The sequence below is a fragment of the Solanum pennellii genome, chromosome 4 (assembly GCF_001406875.1).
Source record: "Solanum pennellii chromosome 4, SPENNV200".
Classification (NCBI taxonomy): domain Eukaryota; kingdom Viridiplantae; phylum Streptophyta; class Magnoliopsida; order Solanales; family Solanaceae; genus Solanum; species Solanum pennellii.
The window spans coordinates 69,837,393-69,852,887 of record NC_028640.1 but is presented as its reverse complement, the minus strand read 5'-3'; the positions used below and the strand labels follow the sequence as shown (position 1 = coordinate 69,852,887).

Below are 15,495 nucleotides of genomic sequence, written 5' to 3'. Positions count from 1 at the left end.
CATTTGTCTTTCTTTTTAGTTTATTCACAAGAACATACAGACACATTATGATCCCATCGGTGCAGCCTGAGAAAGAGGTAAAATGTAAACAGACCTTATTCTATCTTTGCAGGGTAGATAGTTATATCCAATAGACTCTCAACTCGAAAGAACTTTTTTATTTCCAGGATATAAACGGACTAGATTCAACGTAAATTGCCATTAGCAAACGCGATCATATATTTGTGTAGTGCTCAACAGGCCAATTTCGTCCATCGCCAGGGAAATCTACATAAAGCATGCAATGTATCATGAAACACAAATGTCTGACTGGACACTCTTGGATTTTGTCGTACTAGTCTTAATTCAAGAAAATTTACCACAAATTATTGAACTTCCAAAAAAAAAATTGAATTAAAAACAGGTCAAAAATCAAACTTATATTTGCGCAGTCAAATTATGTCTTTGAGAAACTAGAAATTACATAAAAGAGTAATGTAGTTTTAAGGTCGGCAACTTGTTAGTCCATGTTATGTTCATACAACTTACATTAAGTGGTACTTCCTTCGTTTCAAATTATTTTACTTGTCTTTATTTTACTTGTCTATTTTGACTTAGCACAAAATTTAAGTAAAAAAAATGAATCTTCTACTTTTAAATAAAAATACATCACATAAACCAAAAAATTATTTAATTTTGTAATCTTAAATGTGTTATGTGAAAAGTTGAAAATAAAGAATGACTAAAAAAGAAAAGATGGATTCTTTTTTAAAGAGATTACAAAGGAAAGTAATACAAACAAATTAAAATCGTGGTAGTACTACATAATTATCTGCAATTTATTCGTCATTTCAGACATTTTTTTTAGGATAAGAAAAACCCGCACGCAGCCACTACCTTTGGGTGCGCACAAGGTAAAACCCCAGCTCCTATGCAATAGCTCACAAATCACATAGGAGAGGTAACTCGCACTACACAACCCCGGTGCCACGAGCTCGACCCAGAAGTCTACCCCTTGTTTTCGCTGGCAAAACGTTTTGAACTTAACACCTCCAATATCAAAGTCCCAAGTTCAAACCGCTGAGCCACCCGAACGGGCGTCTTTTATGACATCTTCTTAGACGTAAAGATGGAGAATCATTGCATATTCTTTGATACCCCAGCGACTGAAATATTCCAACTACAACTAAACTATTCTGGCAATGCGATATGAAGTCCATTTACCCAACCAAATGTAATCTATGCCTCCATTGCATTGCCAGGAATTTAATGAAAGAGGTCCAGAAATTACGTAACTAACGAGATTCGAAGCTACCTCATTTGAGGTAGTCTGAAATCACTAGGCTATAACAACTTATTAGGTTAAGGGTTGTCAAAGTAGGTTATTTCATCACTCCACGTATCATCTAATTGATACCTTTTTCTGACAAAGGATGTCCAATTTCGACACCCTAAGAACCAACAAGGGCCACCGCTGTGCTGCTAAATGTAAAATCTCTCCCTCAGCAAGAGAGAAAAGCTCGGATGGTGAGGATCCCCACCTTCAACCCTAAAGTTGTAGGTTTCGAATAAAAGATGTAGAAGCACGGGGTGGATAATATAACCCTGCTAAACCAGGGAAATATACCCAAGCAAGTTTATAAAGTGGAAAGGCATGTATTTCCCACGAATATAAGCTTTACATATAATATCAGAACAAGTAAACATCAATCATAAACAAAAAAATCAGTTCTTCCACGAGACAGTAGATCGATCATTAGATGTTCTAACCAAGACAAATAAGCACCAAATAATACTAGTCCATTTTACGAGGAATCATGAGTTAAAACCGTAATAAACAAAGATAAACTGGCGATATATATCAATTTTTATGATGCATCGCACCATCTTTGTTTCAGGAGTTTCTTTGGTCTAGGGCCAGGGCCCAGGGCTGGAGGGAGCATAAAGGGAGGAGATTGAGATAAATCATATATCAAGTATGATCTCCAATTATTTTTAAGATATATGCTCAGCTTTCCATTGATTCTGGAAAGAAGCCAGATGATAAATAGCAAAAGAAAACTCTACACATGTTTATGAGAATATCATCTATGTCCCCGCGATTTTAGCAGAAGTTCCTATTACCACCCACAAGAATGCACAAAGTACTCCAAGTAAAGAAATACAACATAATCCATATTTGCCTTTGCCAGAACTACTTGAAGTTGCAGAGGCATTACCTGCAGCAACATTCATGTTCCCGACATTTAATTTCATTCTACTAAAGCTAGACATACGCTCAAAGGCCCTGTTAACTACAAGAGCACTTTCAGCAGCTGAAGCAGGAGTTGTGGGTATAGAATCCACGAAAGCCCACAAATTAGAGGAGAACCACGACTGCGTACCATCATCCTTTTTGGCTAGATTTTGATTAGCGCCCATAGGATAATTTGCCATATTGTTATCATTTACCACACCTAAACATTGCCAAAACTTGCTAAAGTTAGAAATAAAATCTAACACCAATATTAAAAGCAGACGAGCTCTTGAAGCTTGGCTCAAACTCCCCCATTTCCACTTGGGCAAAAGAGTTCTTGCCTTACTGAAGATGACATGGTTATTCAATACCATCCATCTGTTCAAGAGCTCAAGCAAGTCAGATAACATAAAACAATGTGATTATACAAATCTGAGAAGTATGATAACATTATGGCATTAGCCAAGCAAAACTAGCAGCATTGCTATATGGAGTTCTTTGAATACCTGAAGATGCTTGATCAACAACTGATTGATCTCCTTCAATGGGGTTGAAGACGCCTAATCTTTCATCATGCATCCAGAATTGATTGTTTATCTGATTTTCATGATTCAAGCGCATCTGCTGGTTGTTCATCATGTCATTTTGGAAAGCGCCCATGTATGTAGTTGAGTCAGGATATGTAATTCCGTTCACAAAATTGTTCATGTATGGTTCAGCAATTTGCCCCACTACTGGTGTCCCCACATTATCAAGAAGTGAAGGTGCATCATGATACAGGTCAAACTCTGATAAGCCATCAAAGTCATCAAACTGCAGAGTCTCCAGGTTTCCAGCAGGTTTGTCAAAGACTTGACCATTTGGTGTTCCGTAATCAAAGTTTTGAACATTTGGCTCGACAACAAGGAGGTCATCCATCTCCAAAAAATCTTCCAAGAAATCCTCTTCCAATGCGTATGGGGGCTTTTCGGGATTCACCGGAGCAGATGAGACCTCTGGTGCCTCATGCAAATGTAATGGTGATGTGCCTGACTCTGTCAGATCAAAGCTCGCCTTCACATTATACTGCTGGCAGCTTGGCCCAGCGACAGCACAATGATTGTATAAATTCACATCCCTCGAAGACTGATTTAGCAAGGTGCTTTCAGTATCTTCCTCTTGAACAAACTGCTCCAATGCAAAATTGTTATCTACAGTAAAAGGACGCTTCAGCAATTCCTCAATTGCATCATCAGGAGCAGGAACTACATTAATGTTCTTTGCAGTATTCTCCTGATCTCTCGGGCTCTCCGGCTGTACAGAGACTTTGGCATTTAGGCACTCATCATCAAGCCAGTCCTCTTCTCTAAAAGGTGCACCATATTGCTCACCATTCTTGGGGCCAGGCCCACTCTTCTTGAAGACCTTGTAAAGTGCATAGTAGTCCTGCACATTCTGGCATCTCTTCAGCTCTTCTTCATCCATGGTGTACTCATGCATCACCCAATCTGTCCGCTCACCTACTGGCGCTCGCCCTTTATAAAAGACCAGCGTCTTCTTGACTCCAACAGCACGAGAGTTGCATGTAATAATACGATCTTTTCCAGTAGCTTTCCAATACCCGTGCTTTGATGCCCTGTTTGACCGTGCTCCATTGGGATATTTTCGATCTCTGGGACTAAAGAAGAACCACTGCCTGTCCCCAGTTTTTAACTTGGACAAATCTGCAATTCAAATTTGCTAAAGAATTAGATAAATCTGCAATTCCAATTCGTAAAAGAAACAGTCAGTTAAGAATATAAAAAATTCAAACATTATCACAAGTCTATCAACCCAAATTATGACTATCAATCAGCACCAATTAACATCAGAGACTAGAAGAGAATAACATATCATTTGACATCTCAAGTCAGGAAGCAGGTCAAGAAAGCAAAAGGCTATCAAACAAAAAGAAACAGGAGGAATTTAGAATGCAAAAGCTATACATGGAACATGATCATTTCTGTTGAAGAATCATAAATACACTTTGAATACATGTTAAGTGCTAACAATAATAATTCCTCTCTGATCTTTCATAAATAACCTACCAAGAGCTTGAATAAGTCTTAGAGATCTCCACACAAAATTCAACCACAATATGCACAACAAACATGCAAGACTCAAAATAGAACCTAGATACCCCACCAGCCCACCAAAACAAACAAAAAACACTCAGCTATAGTAGCAGAAAAGCCTTGGAAACTCAGAATTATGCCAAAAGCACATTGTGTGATTTTACTTATTCCCCAAAAAAATATCTATGAAATAAACACAAAAATCACAATAAACTAACAAGAAACTAGGAAAATCAACTATAAAACAAGTTTTATTCCACATCCTAGAGCCATGACACAAACATTTCTTCTAAAAATATACTAATATTTAAGAAAGCACATATGATCCGTCGACTAGTACTCGCCTTCATCCACACAGAAAATCCAATAAAGCAAAATGATAACTTTAGAGCCCAAACAACAAAGTCAACACACAAAAACTCCAGAAAAAAACAATACAGCAACCAGATAAATCACAATCCTCAAAAGTAAAATCACATAACTCAAATACACTACAAAAAAAAACACTTCACACGCCAAAACCCTCCAAAAACCCAGCTACCCAGATGATCAAATCAAGTCAACGACCCAACAACCACATCAAAATCTCATTTTTTTAAAAAAAAAATCATAACAAAATCCAAGAATTCATACCAGGCAAATCCTCTGGCTCCCACTTGTACACATCCGTCTCTCCAATCGCATCAAGCAAAATCCGGCGCCTACAGATCTTCCTCTTCAAGTAGTACAGAACAAGCTCCTCATCTGTCGGATGAAACCTAAACCCAGGTGGAAAAACACTATTTTCTCCAAAACACTCCGATACCTTCATCTCTTTACAAGGCGATGATGATGCTGCTGCTGCTACTGAATCCATCAAAACCTTCATTTTTCTTCAAATCCACAAAATAATCTCAACACCCACTTCACAAATCAATAGTATATCCCCTTAATCAATGAATCTGAAGCTGTAATTATAGAAAAAATTGAAACCCTAGTAGACAAAATTGAGAAGGGGCAACTCTAAGAATTGGGGAGAATTTAGAGAAGTACCTTAAGAGTCAAATAAGAAATTGCCAAGAGAAAAAGGAAAGAAATACCCCCGCGGTTTTTGTGGGGTAGGGGGGTGAGGAGGGGGTGGGGTAAAGGATCAGAATCTGGTGTGGTTAAGCTCAGTGAGTTAAGAGTGGGGGTTCTTGGATTGGTATTATTGTTAAGGTTTAAGAAAAGGTTCAAATATTGTTATTGAACCTTTGTGAAAGGGTTCAAATTTGGTTGTAAAATGATATAAATTTATAATTGAACTTGGAAAAAAAGAGTCATTACTTAGTAAGCTTATGTTATTAGTAAAAAAGAGACTAATACGATAGCGATAAACAGTGTTTTAAAAGGCAAAGGCATGAGGCGAGGCGTTTTATATCGTGGGGAGCGACGCGTAAGCTTCAATACACAGGGTGTAGTCTTATGTATATTCAAATTTATAATTTTATTATTAATAAAATAAGCAAAAATAAACATCTTAATGATTTATGATTTTTATTTGAGATAAGTATTAATAATTGGTAATGAAGAAAAAGTATTATAATTATTATTTGAGAAATGTCATTAAATATAATAATAAAAATATGATTTAAAATAAAAAAAAATAAAAAAGAAACACCCGGACCCGAGCGTACGTTTTTACGCCAAAAACTTACTTTTTAATTTACGCCCAGAGCGTTTTTGATACGCCCCGCCCAAAAAATATTTTTTCAAACACTGACGATAAAGAACATATTTGTTATGTAGTCTATACTAACAAATACTACTAATAGCGATAAGAATATATTTGTTATGTCTATACTAACAAATACTACTAATAGCGTATTGATACATACATGCAAGGATATTTAATTATACTGCTCAACGGGAGCATATGTTTGTGAAAGTTTGCAACCTTCAAAAAAGTTCATAGGCATGAGGGGTTCCTCTTTTCGACTCTTTTAAAAATAAGTAGAAGTGTTTTTTTATTTAAGCACTCGAATTTTTCTTTTCACAACCAATAAGAAAGAACTGTTATTACTAAAGCACAAGAAAACACTTCATATTTCCTCATTTCAACTTCTCTCCATTTCTCATTAGTTTTTACTATATATCAATAATATTTTATCTCGAACCATAAAGTTAAATCATTTCATAAAATTTAATGGAATACTTGAACCTTTTCCTTTTAAATTTTTAGAGAATTGTTTTTAAAAAAAATATTTAGTCAATGAGAAAACTCTACAAGAAATAGAAAGCAGGTGAGCAGACTGATTTGGAAAATTTGTGACATCTTGTGGTGTGAACTCTTATGAACTTTAAAAACTAAAATAAAGTAAAAGGTTGTCTTTTGGGGCAAATTCATGTATCCAAATAAGAGTCAAATTTTTGCTTTTTTTTTTTTTTTTTTTGTTTCACGATAGCCCTTAATTTACTGTCATCCTATCGACTCTGGCTAGTTTCATCGCACAATAAATCTGAATTTACGTTAAAAAGTTTCATTTTTTAATAAAAATAATTTTGTTTTTAAAAAATTCAAGTTCAAAACCTCTTAATTCAGGATAGAGTACTTACCATTGCACTATTATTACATTCTTCCTCCATTTGATATTGTTTGTCATAATTTCTATTTTTTAGAGTCAAATTATAAAAATTTTGACTCACATTTTAAGATGTTTTTTTTCATCATATTAATATTCAAAAAATTGCAATTTATAGTACTTTTCATATAGTTTTAGAATATCTAATTTTTTTTTGTTTAAAATATCAAATTAATGTAATCTAATTTAACTTTAAATATTGTCAAAATTAACTTTCGAAAAGCATAATAACAAATATTACCGAACAAAGGAAGTATATTTTTTATCCATCTCAAATTATTTTTGTGTTTTCTTTTATTACACATTTCTTAATATGATTACTCCATTAAAGGAAGTTTGACTATTTATTACTTCTACTACTTTTTTACTTTCGTTTATATCATTAAAAAATATTTAAGTAATATTTACTCTTTTATTTTATAATATTTCTATCTCTAATTACTTATTGATTTTGGAATTCACACATCACCTACTTGTTGGAAAAACGCGGACAAGCACAAAAATATATATGGTAAAAGTAATGGAAATAAAATGGGAAAATAACGACACCAAGAATTTTACGTGGAAACCCTTCTGAATAAGGGAAAAAACCACGAGCCAAAAGGAGCAACTGATATTACTATAGTAAGGAATTTTATACTGTGTAGTCACGAATAAAATACTCAAAGTGACTACTACACACTCAAAAGGAACAACACTCTTTTGGTTTCCGTCTTACTAAAATATCGCTCACACTCTATTTTTCTTCACAGACTATTTCCTTGTATAGTCTATGGAATACCTCACTTTGCTCTCAAAATGGTTTTTCTCTCTAACTTGGTGTGTTCTACAAATGAGCAAGAATGCTCTATTTATAGAAGGATAAAACCATGCTTATGTCACTAATGACATAGGTAAATATAGCAAAGTCAAAAATGGTTGCAAATCTTACCAATTTGCCAACTACCAAATCTTTTCTTTTCAACTCCAATTACTATTCCTTTTTAACAATTGCTTGTACCAATTGAATAGCTAAAGTTGACTAAAACAATGGGATGGATTCAACAAATCTCCCCCTCCAGTCCCATTTACTGGAAGAAGGTATCTTCAACTTCTTTAGAGAGAGCTCATACCCACAAGTTCTTTGCATAACTCGAACTTGTCTTTCGGTATCATCTTGGTCAGCATATCTGCAGGATTTTCACTTGTGTGAATCTTTTTGACGTGAAATGATTCATTCTCCACTTTCTCACGAATCCAATGATATCTGACGTCAATGTGTTTTGTTCTTGCATGGTACATGGAGTTCTTGCTCAAGTCTATTGCACTCTGGCTGTCACAATAGACAATATACTCCATCTGATTCAAACCAAGCTCTTGAAGAAATCGCTTTAGCCATATCATCTCCTTGCCGGCTTCAGTAGCCGCAATATACTCAGCTTCAGTTGTAGATAGTGCAACACATTTCTGCAACTTTGACTGCCATGATATAGCTCCCCCTGAAAAAGTAAACAAATATCCAGTAGTGGATTTTCTGTTATCAAGGTCACCTGCCATATCAGAATCTGTATAGCCTTTCAAGATTGGATTTGATGCTCCAAAACACAAGCATTCATCTGAGCTTCCTCTAAGATACCTGAGTATCCATTTCACAGCTTCCCAATGCTCTTTTCCCGGATTTTCGAGAAATCTACTGACAACACCAACTGCGTGAGCAATATCAGGTCTAGTGCACACCATTGCATACATTAGACTTCCGACAACGGAGGAATATGGAACTTTGGCCATGTTCTCTTTTTCCTCCCTAGCTGTAGGACACATCTTCTTGCTCAACTTCATATGACCAGCAAGAGGTATACTCACAGGCTTCGCATTCTTCATATTGAAGCGCTCCAATACGCGTTCAATGTACTTCTTCTGGGACAAATAAATCTTCCTTTTATCTCTAAGACGAGTAATTCTCATGCCCAAAATTTGCTTGGCATGACCCAAGTCTTTCATAGAAAAAGACTTACACAACTCTTTCTTCAGCTCGTCAATCTTGGAAGTATTCTTGCCCACAATCAACATATCATCCACATACAACAAAAGGATGATAAAATCTTTGTCAGAAAATTTTTGTACAAATACGCAATGATCTGAAGAAGTCTTCTTATAGCCTTGCTCCCCCATAACAGATTCAAACTTTTTGTACCACTGTCTGGGAGCTTGTTTTAGGCCATAGAGACTCTTTTTAAGTTTGCATACAAAATTTTCTTTACCATCTACTTTGAAGCCCTCAGGTTGTTCCATATAAATCTCTTCTTCTAGGTCACCGTGAAGGAAAGCCGTCTTCACATCCATCTGCTCAATCTCTAAATTAAGACTAGCAGCCAAACCTAGAACTGTGCGAATCGAGGACATTTTCACAACAGGAGAAAATATTTCGTCAAAGTCAATACCTTTCCTTTGACCGAATCCCTTAACAACCAATCTAGCTTTGTACCTGGGCTTCAAGTTGTGTTCTTCAACTTTAACTTTGAACACCCACTTGTTCTTCAAAGCTCTCATGCCCTTGGGCAATTTTACCAACTCATAAGTGTGGTTCTCATGCAAAGACTTCATCTCGTCTTGCATGGCTTCAATCCATTGATTCTTGTGCTCATCTTCCATGGCCTCCTCATAACATTCAGGTTCTCCCCCGTCAGTGAGTAACACATACTCATTGGGTGAATAACGGGAGGAAGGAAACCGCTGTCTTGTGGACCTCCGAAGCGGAATATTTGATTCGTCCACAACTTCATGAGCAACAGGATCATCAATAACAATATCATTGTTATTATCAACATCAACATGTTGATTCGATACATGATTCTGGGCGTCACCATGATTATCAAACCCAACAACATCATGCACACTTGTGTGAGGAACTTCATCATGATGAACTATACCATCAAAACTTGAAGATTCTACCTTCTCCGCTTTGTCAATATCTTCAATTGTTTGATTCTCCATGAAAATAATATCACGGCTTCTCACAAGTTTCTTTTCAATTGGATCATATAGCCTGTAACCAAATTCATCTAGGCCATATCCAATGAAGATGCATTGCCTTGTCTTGGCATCTAACTTTGACCGCTCATCTTTCGGCACATGTACAAAAGCTTTGCAACCAAATACTCTCAAATGGTCATAGGAAACATCCTTTCCATACCAAACACTATTTGGTACATCACTTTGCAAAGCAACAGCAGGAGATAGATTAATAACATGTGCAGCGGTCAATAAAGCCTCACCCCAAAATGAGTTTGGCAACTTTGCTTCAGAAAGCAAACATCTAACTCTTTCCATCAAGGTCCTGTTCATCCTCTCAGCCAAACCATTAAGCTGAGGAGTCTTGGGAGGAGTCTTCTGGTGTCTAATACCTTGATGCTTGCAGTATTCGTCAAATGGTCCACAATATTCACCACCATTATCAGTACGAATACATTTCACTTTCTTTCCAGTTTCTCTTTCAACTGAAGCCTGAAACTGCTTAAAGACACCTAACACTTGGTCTTTAGTCTTCAAGACATAGACCCAAAGTTTTCTCGAGCAATCATCAATGAAAGTGACAAAGTAAAGTGCACCACCCAATGTCTTTGTCTTCATTGGACCACATAAATCAGAGTGCACTAACTCAAGCAACTCTGTCTTTCTCGAAGGAGGGTAGGACTTAAAGGAAACTCTATTTTGTTTACCAGCCAAGCAGTGCTCACATTTTTCTAATTTAGCACTTTGGAAATTTGACAATAATTTCTTCTTGGCTAGAACATTAAGTCCTTTCTCGCTAATGTGGCTAAGCCTCTTGTGCCATAATGTTGAAGAGCTATCGCTCTCAACCGCATTCACCATATCAACACAAGCAGAGGCCGTAGTCCAGTATAGACCACGACGTTTGTTACCACGAGCCACAACCAAGGAACCCTTAATGAGCTTCCATTTTCCATCACCGTTGGTACTAACATATCCTTCATCATCTAAAACACCAACAGAAATTAGGTGCAGACGAACATCAGGAGCATGTTTCACATTGTTCAAAACTAGTTTAGTTCCAACACTAGTTTCCAAACAAATTGTACCAATACCAACCACCCTAGAAACAGTCTCATTACCCATACTCAAGGTTCCAAAATCACCAGGAGTGTAGGAAGAGAAAAAATCCTTCCTTGATGTCACATGAGATGCGGCACCAGTGTCCACAACCCAGCTTGACTCATCACAAGCAATATTTATCATGTTTGCATCAAGAACGGTAACAAGATCTTCGGTGGTGACGGTGGCTAGGCAATTTTCATTGCCATCTTCTTTAGTTTCCTCTTTGTTTTTGTTCTCCCTCTTCAACTTCCTGCAGAACTTCTTTGTGTGCCCTTTCATGCCACAATGATAGCACTCAATATCCTTAAGTCTGCCTTTGGATTTGCTCCTATTTTGTTCTCTATGCTGAGAACCACGAGTTTTATTTCTCCCCCTGGGGCCAGTTATCAGGACATCCGACGAAGAGGAACCTTGAGTTTTTCTTCTCATCTCTTCGTTCAAGACACTACTCTTGGCGGAATCCATAGAGATCACACCATCCGGAGCAGAATTTGACAATGACGTTCTAAATGTTTCCCATGAATCTGGTAGGGAACCAAGTAGAAGCAAGCCTTGAATTTCTTCATCAAATTTGATGCCCATAGCAGATAATTGGTTCATTATCCCCTGAAAATTATTCAGATGGTCTGTCATCGGAGAACCATCATGATACTTCAAACTCAACATCTGCTTTATTAAGAACATTTTGTTGTTGCCAGTCTTTCGAGCATACAAACTTTCAAGATGCTCCCATAGGGTTCGAGCATGTGTTTCCCCAGAAATATGGTTCAACACATTATCGTCGACCCATTGCCTAATGAATCCACAAACCTGTCTATGCAACAGATTCCACTCTTCATCTGTTTTATTATCAGGCTTTACAGTGGTAAATACTGGTTTGTAAAAATTCTTAACATAAAGCAGATCTTCCATTTTTCCCTTCCAAATGGCATAATTAACACCATTCAAAGTAACCATTCTACTTGTGTTGGCTTCCATTGTTTTCCCCAAAAAATATAGTTATCGCAAATCAAAGTAAATCTTTTCTGATGTGGAAGTTCAGACTGTGCTGCAACCACAGAGCATACTCAGATAAAACCTTGGCTCTGATACCAGTTTGTTGGAAAAACGCGGACAAGCACAAAAGTATATATGGTAAAAGTAATGGAAATAAAATGGGAAAATAACGACACCAAGAATTTTACGTGGAAACCCTTCTGAATAAGGGAAAAAACCACGGACTAAGAGGAGCAATTGATATTACTATAGTAAGGAATTTTACACTGTGTAGTCACGAATACAATACTCAAAGTGACTACTACACACTCAAAAGGAACAACACTCTTTTGGTTTCCGTCTTACTAAAATATCGCTCACACTCTATTTTTCTTCACAGACTATTTTCTTGTATAGTCTATGGAATACCTCACTTTGCTCTCAAAATGGTTTTTCTCTCTAACTTGGTGTGTTCTACAAATGAGCAAGAATGCTCTATTTATAGAAGGATAAAACCATGCTTATGTCACTAATGACATAGGTAAATATAGCAAAGTCAAAAATGGTTGCAAATCTTACCAATTTGCCAACTACCAAATCTTTTCTTTTCAACTCCAATTACTATTCCTTTTTAACAATTGCTTGTACCAATTGAATAGCTAAAGTTGACTAAAACAATGGGATGGATTCAACACTACTAAGAAAATAACTATTGATAAGTGAGTATATTATTTTATCCCTATTAATTATATAGTGAATAAATTAAAAATATAAGATTTTCAAAATATTTTATCATTTACAAAGTAACTAATTAAGGATATAATAGATAAGAAAAATTGTCCTTACTTAATTTGTGAAAATAAGCAAATAACTAGAGATAATCAAAAAATGAAAAGCGAATAAATAATTAGGGACAAAATTAATATATATATAGAGAGAGAAAGAAAGGATACATAAAAACTCTCTTCATTAATTTTAATTTCTAAAAGCACATTTAAATTTCGTGGGGTTTTATGATCACTTCACAAAAAAAAAACACTAATAATAGTTTGACTTTGAGTATTCAAGAGAGTGGCCTAATTGTTTTTTTTTTTTTAGCATTGCGTTTATATTTAATAAATCATAAGTTCAAAGAAAAAAGTTATGCATGCATAATCTATAATATATTATGATATGAAAATATATTACATTTTGCAAATAGTTTCTTTATATTAAAAGAGGTGAAATTAAAATAAACACAAAAGTAGTGGCAAGTGAAAATGATCTGCATTACTTTAAAAAATAAGTCTTGCTATGAATTTAAATTTTAACTTTACTTTAATATAAATATTAGAGTTCGGAGTTAAAAGAGCAAAAAAATTGTGAAAAATTTCAAAATGGCACATCAAAATTTTTTTTAACCAAAATGGTAAAATCGCTTTTGATAGAGGAATTTTCTTCTCACAAAATTGACGTCGTTACATAAAAATCACTACTGAAATAGCGATCTTATCAAATTTTTTCTTTTAAACATCGCTGTCCCTGTAGCATTTTTCTCCAAAAAAAATACTTTTTAAAAATGAAATCGTTGCTGTAGCAACGATTTTCTTTAAAAAATTTAGACTTTTTTTGTTAAATCGCTTGCATGCCTCGAAGAAAGCAGCATTTTTTGTAAAAAAATGAGTCATTTTATTTTTTTAAAGTGAAAGGCAATTGAGCAGAATTAGTACATTTTCTTCACTTTGGGGGTAGAATGGAAGATCCATTTATTTTTCCAAAAATTTTAATCATTATCCTGCCGCAGCAGCGATTCTAGTAAAAGAAAATAATTTGGACGAAATTTGGCAACGATTTTTATGTTCTTTAATCGAGTAACAGGATCAATTTTGTTAGAAGAAAATCGCTCATGATGCAGCGTTTTTTCCCTTGTAGTTAAAAAAAAATTAATGTGCCCTTTTGAAATTTTTGACAATCGATTTGCTCTTTTAACTCCAAACTCATAAATATTGAATTACGAATAAAAACTCAAAACACAAAATATAAAAACATAGTATAGTCATAACGACCTACAAAGAAATTGATTTTGTTATATGTACGTGATATAATTTTTTGGCGAAGAAAATTAAATTCTATCTCTTACCGACACCTAGTTACAACCCCTTGCGGTTCCATTTATATTTTATTTTATTTTTGGCAAATTTGAATGGGTCTAGTTCTTTGCATTTCCCATATTCAATTATTTTTATTTTTATTTTATTAAGTTAAAACAAATTCTCAAAATCTACAAATAAAATATACCAATGAATTGTCTAATTTTAAAACCTTGTATTTTTATATGGCTACTATGCATTAAACTTCACAAGTAATCGACCAAGTCTATGAAATAAAATAAATATACTGCGTGGAATATTAGAGAGATAAAAGAATTGAAATATAATTATTTAATCATGAACAATAAGATATCTTTTTAATAAAATCAAAGTTAATGATCAACGTTTTATTCATTTGATAAGGCAAATTGAGTGCATAAGAGAGGAAAATAAAATGAAAAATGACAACATTATTATCTAAAGAAATGTCTCAAAAAGCTATGTCTTGGACCATAAAATATTCTTGAGCAATTCTAATACATATAAATAAGAATAACACCAGATGAACAAAATATTTCGTATTTATAAAAATTTGAGAAAAGAATGTGTTGTATGTAAACGGTTTATTCTAATACAAATATTAATAAATTGCTTTCATAACTCAAACTCGTAACCTATAGATCACACCAAGACAACTTTATTACTTTTCAGGTATCCCTTTCGTAAATAAGAACAAAAAAAAATTCAGACTAATATAATAATATGAAGATGTTTAGTCATCACTGAACAAAAATATCTCCTTGTTACCGTGTATATATATATTGCATCTGATTATATATCTTTTTCAAATCTATAAAGATAAATATGCGAAAACACTAAATTTATACGAAATTCCTCTTGAATCACTCCAATCTACAAATTAATCGAGAAAATAAGGAAGATTAGATATTTTTATAAGAGTTTAATTGACAACACATCATTACTCCAATTATAATCACGATTAAGTCAAACTTTATTAATTTAATGGAATAAATTTGACACTTTCTTGTTAAAAAATTGTAGTAGATAATTTATGGATATGGTTTGTCTTTCGAAATATATGGATATCGTTACTTATTACTACCTACTATTAAGTGAAAGATTCAATATATGCATAAAATAAAATGGTGAAAGATTACTTATATCCAATATTTACATTAAATTACACTATATTATTTTAATCAAATACAATAAGATTAAAATTTGCAGTAATTAATTGCTCTTTCTGTTTCAAAATATTTTTCGTCCTTTTTGAAAATGTGTCATTTAAAAGGTTAAGATAAAATATTATTTTTTTTATTTTACCTTTAATAGTTTTATCGTTCTTGAAGAATACAAATATCTCAATTGCTTCACTTATAATACATAAAATACTAAATAATATATATATATAATACGTACATCAAGTC

General features: G+C 34.3%; 1 protein-coding gene across 1 annotated transcript; it reads right to left on the bottom strand.

Annotated features, from left to right (window-relative positions):
- Positions 1–1,934: 1,934 nt before the first annotated feature.
- LOC107018205 (NAC domain-containing protein 17-like) lies at positions 1,935–5,360 on the bottom strand. Its single transcript, XM_015218624.2, has 3 exons — positions 4,942–5,360; positions 2,722–3,918; positions 1,935–2,435 (listed from the first exon to the last, which is right to left on the bottom strand). The coding sequence occupies exons 1-3, from the start codon at positions 5,174–5,176 to the stop codon at positions 2,068–2,070; spliced, it is 1,800 nt and encodes a 599-aa protein (XP_015074110.1). The 5' UTR covers positions 5,177–5,360; the 3' UTR covers positions 1,935–2,067.
- Between the last annotated feature and the right edge of the window lie 10,135 nt (positions 5,361–15,495).